At 47.9% G+C, this 19219-nt stretch overlaps 1 protein-coding gene across 1 annotated transcript in view; it reads left to right on the forward strand.

Annotated features, from left to right (window-relative positions):
• fndc4a (fibronectin type III domain containing 4a) overlaps positions 1-19219 on the forward strand; it is a gene marked incomplete at its 3' end in the record, with an annotated part of 199307 nt that overhangs the window by 162073 nt on the left and 18015 nt on the right. Inside the window, exon 4 of the mRNA XM_084314153.1 lies at positions 5920-6009. Within this exon, the coding sequence (XP_084170279.1) occupies positions 5920-6009 (90 nt within the window). The remainder of the gene's footprint in view (positions 1-5919; positions 6010-19219) is intronic.

Here is a 19219-nt window from a genome sequence, read left to right on the forward strand (position 1 = left end):
ACTTACCTGAGGAGCAGCGAGAGGACATCACAAATTTGATTCAGGCCTACATGGCTCTGTTTGGTGATGTTCCCTCCTGTACTTCTGTATTGGCCCATGATATTAATGTTAACAATGCTGTGCCTATCAAGCAACATGCATACCGTGTTAACATCACCAAGAGAGCCATGATGCAACAGGAGGTTGACTATTTGTTAAAACATGGTTTAGCCAAGCCAAGTTGCAGTCCCTGGAGTTCACCTTGCTTGTTAGCTCCCAAATCGGATGCTGTCACCGTGCCTGATTCCTTCCCACTGCCCCGCATGGAAGATTGTATTGACAACCTTGGATCTGCCACCTATGTTAGCAAACTAGATTTGTTAAAGGGTTACTGGCAGGTCCCTTTGACCCCCCGTGCCTCGGAAATCTCGGCGTTTGTTACTCCTGAAAATGTTTTGCAATATACTGTAATGCCTTTTGGAATGCGTAATGCCCCGGCCACTTTCCAGCGACTGGTGACCCTAGTCCTGGCTGGTGTTCCAAATTGTAATGCCTATCTCGATGACCTGGTTGTCTATTCGACCAACTGGCGTGACCACATGACAACCTTACAAACTGTCTTTGACCGCTTAGCTGGAGCCTCCCTGACCCTTAACCTTGCCAAGTGTGAGTTCGGCAAGGCTACGGTTACCTATCTTGGTAAGCAGGTAGGACAAGGACAAGTGCGTCCGGTGGATGCAAAAATATCTGCAATCACAACTTTTCCAGTGCCTACTACTAGGCGGGAATTGCGTAGATTCCTTGGGATGGCTGGGTATTACCGTGGTTTTTGCCGAAACTTTTCTTCTGTCGTCACTTCTCTCACTAGCCTGTGTAGCCCGTCCAAACCATTCATTTGGACAGCTGATTGTCAAAATGCATTTGATGGTGTTAAAGCTCTCTTATGCAGTTCCCCTGTTCTCTCTGCTCCAGATTTCTCCCTGCCGTTCCAGCTGGAGGTGGATGCCAGCGGGGTGGGAGCTGGAGGGGTGTTATTACAGGAAGATCACGATGGTGTCAGTCACCCGGTTTGTTATTTTTCCCGGAAATTTAACAAACATCAACTAAACTATTCCACTATTGAAAAGGAGACTTTGGCTATGTTGTATGCGTTGCAACATTTTGAGGTGTATGTCGGTTCGAGCGTATTACCAGTGGTAGTATACACCGACCACAACCCATTGGTTTTTCTGTCGCGGATGTACAACCACAATCAGCGCCTCATGCGTTGGGCGCTCATAGTGCAAAATTATAACCTCAGCATAAAGCATAAGAAGGGGTCTGAGAATGTGTTGGCGGATGCTCTATCTCGGAGTTAAATCTCTCGTGCGGTCGACTTGTTTGTTGACTGGTTCATTGTTGTACCGACAACTTATTTTTGTTTTTTTCATAGCTCTTTACTTTGGAGTACCAGTTATCTCGGAGATGAGGATCTCGTTGTTAAAGAAAAACATGTTTAGTTGGTGTCAAACATGTTTTTGTCTTATGTATGGGGGTGTTACATCCCAATGTATATATTCCCCAGTGTGTGTCTCCATGTGTGTGTGTTCTCCATTTTTCTTTCCTCCCTCCAGGCCATTGTTCCCTCCACCATTGGTCCCTGCCAGGCCTGCCCTTCCATTACCCAGCACAGCACCGATTGGTGGATGGTTTTCCAGACTCCAACACTCAATCAACACCACCCAATCATGGATCACCACACACCTGTTAAAACATGGCTTCTCACTTCAGTCACTCTCTCTCTCTGGCATGAGGCTAGGCCTAGTGTGATTTTGCAACCTTGACTTTGACAATATTGCATTTCGTTTATTGGCCTTTGTGCTTAGTGGAAATTGCCTTGTGTGTGTATGGCCACAGAGAGAGCATTGCTAGTTATAGTTTGTTTTTGTATATATTCTGCCTTTGTTTTATGTATCATTAATGTGTTTTTCTCTCTTTCTCAGGAAGCACAGATGGGGTGAGCTGCCATTTCCTTTGGATATTGTTTTGTCCTGTTTTGGTTAGGTAAGAGTAGTTTAGGTAATGTAATTTATTTGACCATAGATTAGATTGGGTTTATTTGGAGTATAGTGGTGTTTGTTTGTTGTTTTGGCCTGGGCTCACCCTTGAGCTACATGTGCTTCCTTTGCATCTATCAATAGATATCATTGTTGTTTACAAACGTGGTCCATCTTTTCTGTCAACCAACTGTTATGTTACAGCCCTTTACCCTTAGACTCACAGGGGTCGTAACAGCCGTTCAAAAATATTTTTATCTAAAATGATTTGAGAATGTTTTATGGAGGTCTTAGTGTGGTGTGCATGCATGTGTTGAGAAATTAATGTGTGTGCATGTGGTCATTTGCAGCCATTATGTGAAAACTAGCCATTACTGTACTAGCATTACTAGTACAGTACATTACTGTGTACTAGCCATTTTCACATAATGGCTGCAAATGACCACATGCACACACATCAATTTCTCAACATGAAGTCTCAAGATGAAGTCTGCATTTTTTTTTAACTCTATAGTTTGCTCTGCAAATAAACACTGCACACGGTGTACCCTTTGGTCAAAAAACTTCCCTATTGACTCCCATGTTAAACAAGTTTTTTGAAAACAACGCCATTGCAGATTGAATATAAAAATAAATAAAAAATTTCATCTAGGCCCCTTTATGTGCATTTATATATGCATGATTACTAATTATTTTTCAAGATGGCCGCATTGCGTCATCTATTTCCGGCGGCCACAGCTTGTGTGTTTACTGCTTATATCCTGCAATGCCGTTAAAAAAAAATTTTTTATCTAAAATGATTACACACATTACTGTGTACTAGCCATTTTCACATAATGGCTGCAAATGACCACATGCACACACATTAATTTCTCAACACACGCATGCACACCACACTAAGACCTCCATAAAACATTCTCAAATCATTTTAGATACAAATATTTTTTGAACGGTATGCAGGATATAAGCAGTAAACACAGAAGCTGTGGCCGCCGGAAATAGATGACAGCCTACAGTCAGTCTACTGAGCACATCACAGCACAGAGACCGCCCTCATCAAGATCACTAATGACCTCCTCCTTGCTGCAGACTCCGGACACATCAGCCTCCTCATCCTTCTCGACCTCTCCGCGGCGTTCGATACAATATCCCACTCAGTCCTCATCAAATGCCTCTCCGACAACCTTGGCATCACCGGTACAGCTCTGTCTTGGTTTCATTCATATCTCACAAATAGATCTCAGTTTGTCAGCGTCAGCGGCTCATCCTCCCCCCCGGCCCCAGTCAACCACGGTGTCCCCCAAGGCTCCGTGCTGGGTCCCCTACTATTCACCATTTACATGCTCCCCCTCGGTCAGATTATACGTCACTACGGACTCAACTTTCATTGTTATGCTGATGATACTCAGCTCTATATCAGCACCTCACCATCCTCCCAGCTCCCCCCACAGTCTGTAGTCAACTGCCTCCATGCCATAAAAACATGGATGTCAACCAAATTACTGAAACTGAACAGCAAAAAGACAGAGCTCATGGTTGTGGCACTGCTCTGGAAGGTTGGAGATCTCCTCCTCCACGTTGACGGCTGTTCCATCTCCCTGTCTCTTGAAGTCCGTAACCTGGGCGTCACCCTTGACTCCACACTTTCATTTCACTCCCACATCAAATCCGTCACCAAGTCTGCCTTCTACCACCTCAAAAACATCTCCCGTCTCCGACCCTCACTCTCAGACTCTGTGGCTGAGACCCTGATCCATTCATTCATCACCTCCCGGTTGGACTACTGTAACGGAGTCCTGTTCGGGGTACCCAGCAAAGCCCTGGACAGGCTCCAGTATGTTCAGAACTCAGCTGCCAGGGTTCTCACTCACACCAAGCCCTGGCAGCACATCACCCCCACCTTCATCCACCTCCACTGGCTCCCAGTCAAGTTCCGCATCACCTGCAAACTCCTGCTCCTCACCTACAAGTCCCTCCATGCCCTCGCCCCCCGATACCTGTCTGATCTCCTCCACCAGCACACTCCATCCCGGAACCTACAATCCTCTGATCTAGGTCTCCTCTCCATCCCTCGCACCAGGTTACAGACTTTTGGGGACAGAGCCTTCAGCGTGGCGTCCCCTACCCTCTGGAACTCTCTCCCCCCCGAAATCCACAATGCCCCAACCCTGGACACCTTCAAATCTGCTCTAAAAACACACCTCTTCACCAAGGCTTTTCCCCATCAGTTAGTTTAGTTTAGATTAGGTCCATTATCCATTATCCCTTACCTTCCCTCATCCCCTTTTTCCCCCTATTTCCCTAGTCCTATTTTTTTTCCTGATTGTGAAGCGACCTTGGGTTCTATGAAAGGCGCTATATAAATTTGATCTATTATTATTATTAGATGAAAAAAATTATAAAAATCTAAATTCAATCTGCAATGGCGTCGTTTTCAAAAAACGTGTTTAACATGGGAGTCAATAGGGACGTTTTTTTACCAAAGGGTACACCGTGTGCAGTGTTTTATACACTGTCACTGCACAAAACATTTTATGTATCAAACTTATTTTTTTTGCCAATCTTCGACACTCCAATTACATTAGCATTTATGGGATGGAAAATAATGAACCCTTAGTGTTTTTTGTCTTGAAAATAAGCCACGCTTCAATCACACAAACTGGTATTTAAGGGGTTAAAATCCTGAAAATGAATGAATATTTTATATGTATGTTGAGGACTGAAGTTAATAATGGTATTCATAATTTTATTTTTTTAAGAAATTCATAAGTAAATATATATATATATATATTACATGTAAAGTACATGGGAAAGAAAACGTCCCAAAGGGTACACCGTGTGCAGTGTTTCAGTGGGGTGCACAAAGGGAAAAGTACATTTAGAGACCTCTCCGTGAGAGCTGCCAAGACCTGGAACTCCATTCCAAGTTACATCCGCAATATAGAAACACACAGATCATTCAAACACACTTTCAAAACATGGTTAAGAAATAACTACACATGTGTGAACACAACAGCCCTGCAGAACTCTAACCCCATATGCTTGCCTGTACCTAATATGTACATGTCTGATGTAAATATTTTGCATGATGTGTTTTAACCTGTTCTTAATTACCTGTATGCCATATATGTTATGCTTTATTTTTTAGCATCTTTGTTAGCGTCTTTTTAACACCAGGCCCAGGGACAACAGTTGAAAATGAGCTTTGGCTTAACACTGTGTCACACATTTACTTTATGTTCATTATGTGTGCTGTCCCTGTTCAAATAAAGTCTAAACTGAAACTGAAACTATAATAAACTCAACCAATATGGTGGCAAAGCAAGGCCAATGATTCCAATGAGAGGTCAAGTATGAGGGTTTTCATGTATCTGTATAGACATTGGGTCTCATTCTCCAACATTTCCCAAAGACTTCTCTTAGGGCAACCATCTTGGGACTGACTAAGATAGAACCGACGACAAGATCACTCTGATTCCCCGACACGTGGGCAGGCTGTCTTAAGTGGCCCAAACAATCCCAGCTGGGATGCCGGCGATGAGGAATGTCACTATGATGAACACGCGTTCCCGTCTAGGTCATTTGCATACAAGACACGCCTCCGAGAGCTCCTTATAAGCCAGGCTCTGTGCCGTGTGCAAATGAAATCGCAAAAAGTTGAGAGTTTAGACACACCTGTCCAGCTCATTAAATGCAACTGATGCGATGCAGCCGTGTAAAAATGGTGGCGGAAGCGCTTTAGCGACCGATCAAAATGAGATTTGATTAATGTATTGTCATCATATATACAGGCTACTAAAGCACAACCGGCCCTAAGATGTCTCAAATGGCCCTGAGAGCAAATTTCTTGTCGTAAGTCCGTTGGAGAATGAGACCCATTGTCCTGTGTCTCTTTGTCCCCCAGATGACCCCACTGTGCAGGGGCTGGAGCATTCCAGGCATCTACAGACTGGCGAGATGGTCATCATCCTGGTGGTTCTTCTCATGTGGGCAGGTGAGACTGCCATGTAGACTGCCATGGTAAACTGAGGTTTATTCTGTATTGTACTCTACTAGTACTAACTGCTGTGGTTTCAAATAGTTTTAATTGAGCATCAGAATGTGCTGGAAAGCACTGGATCAGTCTAGTCTTATCACCAAGCCACACCAATATTGTAGAGGTTATGAGGTAATTTTTTTTTACCTTGATTACTTTGTAACTTCATGATAATTAATCCTTTTGGGACCTTGGCTTGTTGTTGTTGTGGGAAGCTACAGTACAATTTTAAATAAAACTGTACTGTATCATGTATTTCTGGATGGGAGATCCAGGAGAGAGTCCTTGCCCCACAATGGTGGAGCAAACTCCCCACCACAGTTAGGACAGCCGAAACCCGTCCAATATTTCGCCGTCGACTAAAGACACACTTCTTCAACCAATATCTGAAAAAAATAATAATAAAAAAAAAAATGGGGGTACTGTAGGTAGGTAGGTACTGGAGGTAGATAGGTATGTAGGTATGTAGGTAGGTAGGTGGGTACTGGAGGTAGGTAGGTACTGGAGGTAGGTAGGTATGTAGGTAGGTAGGTAGGTGGGTACTGGAGGTAGGTAGGTAGGTATGTAGGTAGGTAGGTATGTAGGTATGTAGGTAGGTAGGTAGGTAGGTAGGTAGGTGGGTACTGGAGGTAGGTAGGTATGTAGGTAGGTAGATAGGTAGGTGGGTACTGGAGGTAGGTAGGTACTGGAGGTAGATAGGTATGTAGGTAGGTAGGTGGGTACTGTAGGTAGGTAGGTAGGTACTGGAGGTAGGTAGGTAGGTAGGTAGGTAGGTAGGTAGGTGGGTACTGTAGGTAGGTATAGAGGTAGATAGGTATGTAGGTAGGTAGGTAGGTAGGTAGGTAGGTAGGTAGGTAGGTAGGTAGGTAGGTAGGTAGGTAGGTAGGTAGGTAGGTAGGTAGGTAGGTAATAGGGGTGGGACGATACGCATTCGAACCGTGTACCGTACGGTACGACCCCCACGGTTCAGGGCATCTGTGTATCGTACGGTTCAGATGACGCGCAAATAAAAAAAATTCATTTGGCGGAGCCGGGAGAGGTGAGCACTGGCTGCAGGCAGCAGCAGCAGCACTGCAGCCAGGTGCTAGTCAGTTTGTGGCAAGCACAATATAAATCAATCTTCATTAAGACTTTAAAAACATAACCATTAACATTACATAGGCCTACACACATCTTGCCATAGCGTTAGCAGTTTGTACAACACAACGCACGTTTTAACTATGGTAGCCCGCCAGCTAATACAGTCAACGAAATGTTACCGTAGCTACTAGCTAGCAGAGGAGGAAATGGGAGTCTGAGAGGCGGGGTGTTTAAAGACAATGATAGGCGTTTATTCAACATCCAAGAAGGCTAACATATGTAGCACCCTGAATATTCAACTATTATTCAGAAGTGCTGACTTGCCTTTTATCTCCCCTTTGTGCACAAAGACATCTTAACTAGTTTCCATTGATATTCTCTCGAACAATGACGCAAGTTTCTCCTTCTCTCACCGGCTGGAATATGGATTATAGACAGTAAACTGACTCATATTCAATCCACTCAGTTCTTCCTGTGGGGCTAGTTGGCGGTACCAGCAGGGGGCGGCAGGTGGCAGGCGGAGCGCACAAGAGAGTGGGGAGAGCCAGTCTCTTCGACGTTGGACTTGGACCTGGGTGGTCGTGTCGTTTAAAGAGCCCCGTAGTGGATCACACAGGTGAACGTATTGAACTTGAATATATTACGGGTTATACTAGAAATATAAGCGTAGTAGCGTGTTGAATATCCCCACTGAATAACCCTAGTGATACAACGAGTTATCCTAGAAGAAGGCGGTATAGCCAAGAGTTGGCTTATGTTAACATTATCCCCTCCAGCGAGGTGCCCGGCAAGCTTGCCTGAAGAGAACTGGGGCTTAGAGGCACCATGCGTTGTTGCATGTTTCGGCTAGCAGGAGGGCTGTCTAGGACCCACAGAGTAGCTTCAGTTAAGGTAGCCCCAGATTATTATTGCGCGTCAACCCAGCACCGGCAGCCAGCAGCCTGTCTTCGCCGACGGTCTACATCTGCTCTGCACCGGCGGTCGTCAGCCTAGCACGGGAGTTTGTCCCGTCCAGCAGAGGTCGCCATCACCCAGCACGCGCCTCCAGCACGCTACTGCCCCCTCTGCATAACACAGCTTGCTAGCGCCTGAGACGAGAGCGTTCGACGCCATCTTACCACCCGGAGGGTGGTGGTGCGGCGAGGCCGCCATCTTGGTTGAGTACACTGGCGCTTCGGTGCTCAGGATCCTATTGCACAGTACACAGTGTGGCGTGGCCTACTGGCGAAGCTAAGGTTGCTAACTACAGTTCATAGGGGTACCCCATAAACATTACATGCCGGCATTAGTATAGGACTTTTGTTTGGTAAAGTGGGCCCACCTTTTTCATTTTCTTTGAGTGTAATAACGTGTTTGTTCTTTAATAATATTTTCCCATCTACTTAACCATTTCCCTCTTGGAGGTAACCGACCTGTTATTATATAAGTAAAGCCTTAGAGAGGTATTATCACTACTATATAAGTAAAGCCTGAGAGAGGTATTATCCCTGGTACTAACCCAGACGTGGGTGATGAGTCAAGCACATTGAAGTATATTATATTTGGGTCGGCAATACCTGGTTCTATACAGTGTGGTTGTATTTTACAAGTGTTACAAGAGATGGAATTACAACTGAAGTAGACATAGAACCACCCTTTACTATTGACTATTTGTAACTGCACAGTACAAATAAGGATAAAGAACGTAGATGGGAGTCTTGTGTGCGTGTCCATTCCTGAGCCTATTATTAACCCTTTTGGTGTGGGTAACGTTAACACAATTAACCCCTTCCTACCCAACTTCCCCCTTTCCACTATTAAGGTTTCTAAGGTCCCCGAGGGAGGGTACTGCTTGCGGGAGGAACTAGGTTATTTATTTACAATTCAGTCACTAGGTGTGGGAGGGTTAAAGGAGGTATTGGGGGAAGTGAGAGCGAGTTGGGGAGTATTGCTGACCGTCCCGGAAGGGCGAGGAAGACCAGAGTACCGGACCAGGTTGGTAAATCCCGGGCCCCATCCACTCCCACTGCCGGCCTCCAGTTGACGCTCCAGGCCCAAAGACGAAGGTGCAGTCAGACGGAGCTCTACTGTGTCTCGCTACCCAGTGGCTGTGCACACCCGTTCCCACGAAGCAGGGATAATCCACCCTGCTACACATACAACTGTGTTTTACTAACTCCAACCGGGACTATTGCCGCTTTCGTGCTGCTTGTTGATGTTATGAACTCCTCCTAACGTTACCGGAGCTGAAGGTCCCACACGCTAAAATATCTGTGGGGACCCGCCAACCCATAGATAGTTCCAACTCACCGAATTACGTAATCCACCACAGTTGCACTCAATATTTAAATAATGTTAGTCTAAATAAATGTAGACAGATAATGTACATATTTAAAAAATAGAATGAACAGAGCAGTGTTGTTTTTAAACAGTATAGTGTGTGTGTGTGTTAGTTTGATGTATGCTGCCATTTATATTGATGGCCTTCTAATTTGTTTATTTATTTATTTTAAATAACAGTGACACTTTTCCCTTTGATAAGAAATCCAGCCATATTCCTTTCATTGTATTTCAAATACTGCACTTTAATTTCAAGCAGAAAACTAACCTTTCCATTAAGAACTGACCATCAGGGAATTTAAACATGGTTGCCATTGTTTTTTTGTGTTTATATTAAAGAAAGGAAAGTCTAGTGCTGGCTGAGCATATTGTTTGTTTGCACAAAGTTAATACTTTGACAAATGTAGTCTGTTGTGAAGGGCCAGATTAAACCGAATATATATATTTATTTATATATATATATTTAATTGTATTTGTATATTCTCTAATATTCCCTGATATCCCTTGTATATTCCTTGTACAATATGCATTGAATATCCATTCTAGCCTACTGAACATCCCATAATAGTCTCCATTCTACTATTGGTCGAGACCTTGGTGCCAGGCTGCCATACCCCTCAGACCCAGTTCAAACGTACCGCTCCACATGTACGAACAAGTCCTAGTTCCGCGTAGGAATCTGGCTACCGCACCACTAATGGGACTATTTGTTCATAGTGCGTATATATACTGCGCTACTAAAGTAGGACTTTCTTTTCAGTCCAGTTTCTTACCCTCCAATAGAGTCACAGACGTAAAGCCTCCCCGCGACGCCACGTGTGGGAGTAAGGCCAAGTTCGCCTACCATCGGTACTGAGACATCGTGTATATTAATATTTGAATAGTCATATTTGGCACTATATCGTCGAGTCTATTAAGCTAATAATAGTCTGTTAATATATAGTGCTTCGTGCGGTGAGAATACTACCGTAGTCAGTACCCCATCGTTTCGGGCAGAGAACTGGCTGCTTACCCAGGGTGGTTGACCCCATGTGAAGCTGCACCCGAGGAGCCCCAGAGCCGACGAGCGAGTGGACCTGTATACCGGATTATTCTACCGACGACAGCCCGCCTTCCCAGGCACGGATTATGCTTTGTATACTTTGATTATTCCATGGATAAAGACCCCCGACACTGCCGTGTGTTGGAACCCCCCCCCCTGGAGAGGACGCAAGGTGAGGAGACGCTCTGCAAGACGAGGTCGCTTCACGTCTCTCCCCCGTGGACCGGAGAGAGCCGGCCCACAAAGAGTCCACCTGCTTTCATCTGTGGTCCAAGGATCGCCGGCGCATTGAACGGCACTACAGTGGGTTCACCTGGGATACCCTTGGCCGGACGAGGCAGCCGGATTCTACCCCCCCCCCCCTCCTACTCCTGTCGGCTTACAAGCGACCGGATTAACCCCCTCTAGTGTATCTAGTATATAATCATTAAAGTATCATTGCTGTTATTCCTTAACTATTCCAGGTCGTATATTTACCACCTGCGCCTTCAGAGATTGGACATTCTCTATTGATATACCGACGAATACTCTTTGCCATAAAAGTGCATACTATTTCAATTCATAAATGTAATTAAGTGATTAAGTGCTTGTTCTACACACCATCGCTGTGTAGAAATAAAGACCTGTTTCGACTTCGTACATTTGTGTTGGATCCGTTTCATCTACGTGAGAGTGTTTATGATAATATATTTATGCCGTGTACTGGGTGGCCGAATATTAAGTACAAAGGTAGTGGTAGTAAGTATCATATCTAGTAATACAGTCAGGGAATTGTACCCCTCAGTTACAATTGGTCCTTCGAGCCGGATGGTAATTAGTGTAATATTAATATAGTGTTATTAATATTGAAATGGCCTATGATGAACACTCCACGAAACGATCCTCCTAACCAACGCCCGCAGCGCGAACGACGGCTCCCTCAGTACTTAGAGGCTTACGCTGTCAGTCAACAACCTAGTCTTCTACTAACAGTAAACGCGGTAAAACTAGAAAGTAAAAGTATGTCTAACCCCAACGCCCAGACTACCCCGACCATAGAGGCCCCTACGGGCTCTAATGTAACTGACCAAGTTCACGGTGGGGACCAGTGGGAACCAGACATGACTTCACACCCCGCCAGTACTGAAGAAGTAGTCCCCGATGAGTCCCGGGAGGAATACAACGCTACCGAGAGAGAACTCGGCACGGAAGAAGACGGGGAGAGCACCGTGGAGATAGAGCTCCAAGGCTCCGCAAGGAGTACCCCGAGGGAAGGCTCCCCTATACAACCGCCTTCTCCCAGCGAGGCAGAGAGGACCCTACAGCAGGCCTTCCTCATCAGCCTGAACGCTGCTGCTGAACGCGACCGACTGCAGATCCAGCAGCGAAGCGAACACGAGCAGATACGTCTAGAAACAAGACGCATTCAGATGGAAGAGAATGTGGCCCGAGAACGAGCCGGTGCTCAACGGGACGCAGCGCGCGACAGACAGCAGTCGCAACTAATAGAACAGCTGATCAGACGGACAACACCCTCTCCCTCCGCCAGAGGCTCCAGGAACTCGTCTAGACACACCTCCAGGGCGGCATCCCCTAGCCGAGTAAACAACCCTGAACTTGACCAACAGACGAGGTCTATACCCCCCACAGACCACCTCCCCCCACCGGTCCAAGCGAGACCTAGCAACCGGGAAGGAGCAGCATATCCTGTGGAGAGGCTAAACCAGAGACTACAAGCACTGGATGACCTAACTGAAGACGAAGAGGAAGAGGAGGAGAACCACGCCCGAAGACAGCACAGTACTCTACCGGACCAGGAGGCCCGGTACAGCCCAGGCTATACTCCCGCGGAGCTGCGCTACAGACCCCCGACTCTATACCCGGGTGAGCACGACGCACGACCCGCACCGAGGAACAGCACCTGGACAAGCGGGCCATGGTACACTGCCGGTACCAGCCCATACCAAGGAGCGGGAGGAGACTCGCCTAGGAGGCCTCTCCCCCAACGCTCGCCGATGTATCCACAGTCAGCGTCATACATTGGCACGCCTATGGTACCCGACTTCACCCAAGAGAACCGGGCCCAGTATACAGAACTCCGCATGTGTCTGGAGACCATGTTGGTGGATGTATTGGATGAACGCCACAAATACGCCATCCTACTGAAGCACTTAAAGGTACCCCGCGCACATAATATAGCGCTCGCCTACGCGACTTCCACCACCCCATACACAGCAGCGCTGGTAGCATTGGACCAGAGGTATGGGCGCATATGGGATTACGTGATCCAGGAGATCCGACACATCGACCGCTTACCCCCAGCAATAGACAATCGAGCACTGGACGACCTGTCCATCAGAGTGCAGTCCCTGGTAGGGATGTTGGGAGCGCAAAGAGAGAAGGGGAGGCATGAACTTTACGCCAACTCAAATGTGGAAAGGATCCTGGAGAAGCTGCCGCCCGCTCGTCAGGAGCGCTTTAGGCGGCAGAGGGACCACAGAGACCCGAATGGCCCCGAACCGAACCTCCTCGATCTAGCAGACTTCCTGGCGAGAGAAGTCAGCAGCCTACGGCTAGATACATTCGGACGGAGCACCCCTGGCTCCAGAGAAGGAACCAGACGACTAAATGATGGAAGAAGATCGGTGACTGTGATGCACCAATCGGAGTCAGTACCGAGCAGCAGGAGCCACAGTACCCCCTCCAGAACGGAGAAGTGGAAGATAGTGTGCCCCTACTGTGAGAAAGAACACTGGCTAGCGCAATGTGACTCCTTCCCCAAGCTGAACGCGGAGGAAGCAGGTCAATGGATAAAGTCCAACAAGCGCTGTTTTCGCTGTGCGCGCTCACACATGGCAGCCGAATGCCGCTTAAAGAAAAGGTGCACCAAGTGCGATGGAGCCCATCTGGACATACTTCACGACAGTAACAGACGGCGCCCTTCACCTGCACCATCCAGCCGCAAAGCGAGCGTCATGTACATCGATCCCGCCAGCAGCAGTGGAGCCCGAGTACTCCTAAAAGTAGTGCGTGTGACACTAAGCTACCAGAATAAAGTCCTGGACACTTACGCCGTCCTCGATGACGGGTCAGAGAAGACCCTGCTGCTCGCCTCCGCTGCGGCCCAGCTAGGGCTGCGGGGAAGCGAAACCCAAATGACAATTCGGACAATAAGACGAGATTTGAAGACGATAAAGGGCGAGAATGTCTCATTCTCTATCGCAGCAAGCGGCCAGCCTGAGCGACGGTACCAGATTGCAGACGCTTTCACCAGCCAAGAAATAGGACTGTCGCGGTACACATACCCCGTCGCCAAGCTGATGGAGAAATATGCACATCTGCGCAAGTTACCGATCCCGCTCATAGACAATGCTATGCCGACCCTGTTGATAGGCTCCGACCATGCAGACCTCATTGTCCCGATAGACCGGGTTCATACCGGACCCCGAGGCTGTCCTGCAGCAGTCGAGACCCGTTTGGGATGGACTCTCCAAGGCCCGCTCGCCAAATCTCTCAACCGAAGTACAGCCACTAGATGTCTCCACTCCCGAGTCACAGAGGGAGAAACCGCACTCCTGCAACACGTAGAGCGGCTATGGACCTTGGAACAAATGCCCTTTAAGAACGGAAAGAAAGACATTCGCTCTAAAGATGACATTTACGCCATTCACCTCCTCGAGACAGGGACCAAGAGAGTCCCGGTCAACGGCGTGTTGAGATACGCCACGCCACTCCTGCGGCGAGAAGGAATGCCTACTTTCCACGCCAAGACAGACGCCACAGAACGGTACCTGCTGAACACGGAGCGGCGCTTAGCCAAGAACCCCGCCCAAGAGAGTGTATACCGCGCTGAGATTGAGAAGCTCATCACAGCGGGACACGTCACAAAGATGGACATTAAAGAGGCTGACCAGACCACTGAATCGTGGTACGTGCCCCACCACAAGGTCCATCACAACGGTAAAGACCGCATAGTATTTAACTGCAGCTACCAGATCGGATCCCAAAATCTGAATAAAGAGTTACTGCCCGGTCCCACACTCGGCCCCTCCCTACTCGGCGTTCTACTCCGCTTCCGCCAGGAAAAGGTGGCCATCAGCGGGGACATTAAAGGAATGTTCCTGCAGGTGAGATTAGTAGAGGCGGACAAGCCCCTGTTACGGTTCCTATGGAGAGAGAAGCCAGGAGATGAGCACCCAGCCATCTACCAATGGGAAGTCCTCCCCTTCGGAACGACGTGCAGCCCCTGCTGTGCGACATTTGCACTACAGAAACATGTAGCAGAGGACCCAGCAGCGGACGAAGAGGTCCGACACAGCGTAAAGAACAGCTTCTACGTAGACAACTGTCTACAAAGCCTTTCAACCCAGGAAGAAGCCGAGGCTCTCCTGATTAAACTCCGCGCCTCATTGATCAAAGGCGGCTTTGATCTCAGGCAGTGGGCCAGCAGCGATCCGCAAGTACTGCGCAGCCTCTCCTCCGAGGACAAGGCAGCCAGCAGCGAGACCTGGATGGCTACAATCCCGGGAGAAGCCCAGGAGATGACCCTGGGATTGGTGTGGCGATTCAAAACAGATTCGCTTCACTACAGACACAAGCCCCTGACTACGGAGCAGGGAAGGCCGGCGGCGGCGCCGACCACCAGACGGAGTGTGTACACAACACTCGCCCGACAATATGACCCGCTAGGATGTATTCTACCGTACACCACCAGGGCAAAAATGATTGTACGAGCATTGTGGGACAAGGACCAGGGCTGGGACGACCCCATTCCCGCACACCTTGCATCCACCTGGAGAGAGTGGGAGATGGAGCTCCACTCACTCCCAGGCGTTAATATGCGCCGAAGCTACTTCCCACCCACGGTGAGGCCAGAGACATGTAAAATGGACTTACACGTCTTCAGTGACGCCTCAGAGGTCGCATACGGATCAGTAGCCTACTTGCGGGCCCAAGACCAGGGGGGAGAGATCTACACAGCATTTGTCCTCGCCCGCTCGAGAATAGCCCCACGCAAGCAACAATCTATCCCACGTCTAGAGCTCTGCGCAGCCCTAGCCGGAGCGCACCTAGCCACGCTCATCCAACGTGAGCTCACCATACCGGTGTCTAGAACAATCCTGTGGTCAGATTCCACGACGGTACTCGCCTGGATCAAATCGGACTCATGCAAGTACAAAGTCTTCGTGGGAGTCAGAGTCACAGAGATTCAAGACTTAACCGAAGAGTTAACCGGAGAAACAGAGTGGCGCTACGTTGATACAAAACAGAACCCAGCTGACGTCATCACCCGGGGGATGCCCCTGGATGACCTCACCCGTCGCAATGTCTACAGTGACGGCCCCGCATTCCTAAGACTCCCGGAAGGACAGTGGCCCATGCCTATCCCGAGGGAAGCAAGTCCAGAGGAGGTGGAAAATAAGAAGTCTGTGTTCTGTGGATTGAGCACCGTAGCCTCCACCGACCCTAACATAGACGATTGCACGTCCATAGAGAGTGCACAACAAAGAACATTCCTGCGGTACCACCCGGAGTGCAAGTCCCCCGCTGATATGTCAGCAGCTAACTACGAGGAAGCAGAATTGCTTCTACTGCAGCGAGCCCAGAGAGACTCGTTCCCCGATGAATTGGCCTGTCTACAGGGAGGAAAGCCCGTCCCATCCGACAGCAGATTAATTCACCTGGCCCCCGAGAGCGACGCTCATACCCTCATCAGAGTGGGTGGTCGCCTACGCAGAGCCCCCAATCTACCGGATGACATTAAATACCCGATCGTATTGAACAGCCGACACAAGGTCACAGAGCTGATTATAAAGAAATACGATGAGGATGTACATCACGCAGGAGCAGAAAGAGTCTTCGCGGAAATCAGACGTCGTTACTGGATCCTACAAGGAAGAGAGGCGGTACGACGCTTCCAGCGAACATGTCTAGACTGCCGCAAGTGGCGCGCGCAGCCCAGCATACCAAGGATGGCTGACCTTCCTCCATGTCGCCTCCGAATCGGTGACAAGCCATTCCACTCAACGGGTATGGACTGCTTTGGCCCGCTGCACATAAAGAAAGGAAGAGGAACCGAGAAGCGGTGGGGTATTGTATTCAAATGCATGACCACCAGAGCGATACACATCGAGCTTCTCCCGACCATGAGCACAGACTCATTTTTTATGGCCTTCCGTAGATTCACATCACGGAAAGGAAGACCGTCTACCCTATTGTCCGATCATGGGACAAACTTCAAAGGCGGCGAAAGAGAGCTGAGAGAGAGCTTCCAAGCTATGGGCCCAGAACTTAAGACCCACCTCGCTCCAGCACAGGTTGATTTCCAATTCAACCCCCCAAACGCACCCCACTTCGGTGGCACTTGGGAACGAGAAGTGCGCTCCATAAAGACAGCCCTGTACGCAGTACTTGGGGCCCAGACTGTGGCGGAAGAAGTCCTAATGACAGTCCTCACGGAGATTGAGGGAGTACTTAACTCGAAGCCCCTCGGATATGTCTCCAGTGATGTGGCGGATATCGACCCAGTTACCCCCAACACACTCCTGATGGGGCGGCTAGATCCTGCATTACCCCAGACAATGTACCGGCCTGAAGAAGCGAACGGCCGACGAATGTGGAGGTACAGCCAAGTATTAGCCGACAAGTTTTGGAACAGTTTCCTACTGCACTACCTACCGTCTCTACAGACCCGCCAGAAGTGGGTAAAGGAGAGAGACAATTTGACAGAAGGAACAGTCGTCATGATTATTGATCAATCACTGCCCAGAGCTATGTGGCCGTCCGGCCGCGTAAGCAAAGTGATCACCGGTGCCGACGGCAAGGTCCGAGCAGCTGAAGTGCTCGTCCAGGGTCGCACTTACACCCGTCCCGTGGCAAGGCTCATAGAGCTGCCTCGACTCCCAGACACAATCGATGATGACCATGACCCTATAACCCTATGACTTTGTGAAGTTGACTGACCCCTACAGCAAACCCTTATGTGTAAATAGACAACGCGATTAATCTGTCTCTGTTTAACTGATTAGGTCTGGGACCTATTCAGGGGGTGGCTGTTGTGAAGGGCCAGATTAAACCGAATATATATATTTATTTATATATATATATATTTAATTGTATTTGTATATTCTCTAATATTCCCTGATATCCCTTGTATATTCCTTGTACAATATGCATTGAATATCCATTCTAGCCTACTGAACATCCCATAATAGTCTCCATTCTACTATTGGTCGAGACCTTGGTGCCAGGCTGCCATACCCCTCAGACCCAGTTCAAACGTACCGCTCCACATGTACGAACAAGTCCTAGTTCCGCGTAGGAATCTGGCTACCGCACCACTAATGGGACTATTTGTTCATAGTGCGTATATATACTGCGCTACTAAAGTAGGACTTTCTTTTCAGTCCAGTTTCTTACCCTCCAATAGAGTCACAGACGTAAAGCCTCCCCGCGACGCCACGTGTGGGAGTAAGGCCAAGTTCGCCTACCATCGGTATTGAGACATCGTGTATATTAATATTTGAATAGTCATATTTGGCACTATATCGTCGAGTTGGACGTAGTCTATTAAGCTAATAATAGTCTGTTAATATATAGTGCTTCGTGCGGTGAGAATACTACCGTAGTCAGTACCCCATCGTTTCGGGCAGAGAACTGGCTGCTTACCCAGGGTGGTTGACCCCATGTGAAGCTGCACCCGAGGAGCCCCAGAGCCGACGAGCGAGTGGACCTGTATACCGGATTATTCTACCGACGACAGCCCGCCTTCCCAGGCACGGATTATGCTTTGTATACTTTGATTATTCCATGGATAAAGACCCCCGACACTGCCGTGTGTTGGAACCCCCCCCCCTGGAGAGGACGCAAGGTGAGGAGACGCTCTGCAAGACGAGGTCGCTTCACGTCTCTCCCCCGTGGACCGGAGAGAGCCGGCCCACAAAGAGTCCACCTGCTTTCATCTGTGGTCCAAGGATCGCCGGCGCATTGAACGGCACTACAGTGGGTTCACCTGGGATACCCTTGGCCGGACGAGGCAGCCGGATTCTACCCCCCCCCCCCTCCTACTCCTGTCGGCTTACAAGCGACCGGATTAACCCCCTCTAGTGTATCTAGTATATAATCATTAAAGTATCATTGCTGTTATTCCTTAACTATTCCAGGTCGTATATTTACCACCTGCGCCTTCAGAGATTGGACATTCTCTATTGATATACCGACGAATACTCTTTGCCATAAAAGTGCATACTATTTCAATTCATAAATGTAATTAAGTGATTAAGTGCTTGTTCTACACACCATCGCTGTGTAGAAATAAATACCTGTTTCGACTTCGTACATTTGTGTTGGATCCGTTTCATCTACGTGAGAGTGTTTATGATAATATATTTATGCCGTGTACTGGGTGGCCGAATATTAAGTACAAAGGTAGTGGTAGTAAGTATCATATCTAGTAATACAGTCAGGGAATTGTACCCCTCAGTTACATAGTCTATATTTTTCAGTCAGTTCGGTCTTTGTGTGCCAAACATTATTTAAGGCTGTAAACACTGTAACACTGTAAACTTTTATATATATATATATATATATATATATATATATATATATATATATATATATATATATATATATATATATATAAATGAAGCATGTTTAGATTTTTGAGTGTTACACTTTTTTTTTAATAAAAATTTACGTATATCGAACCGAACCGAAAACCGTGACCCCAAAACCGTGATACGAACCGAA

Source organism: Notolepis coatsorum, assembly GCF_963971535.1.
Source record: "Notolepis coatsorum genome assembly, chromosome: 5".
Lineage (NCBI taxonomy): Eukaryota > Metazoa > Chordata > Actinopteri > Aulopiformes > Paralepididae > Notolepis > Notolepis coatsorum.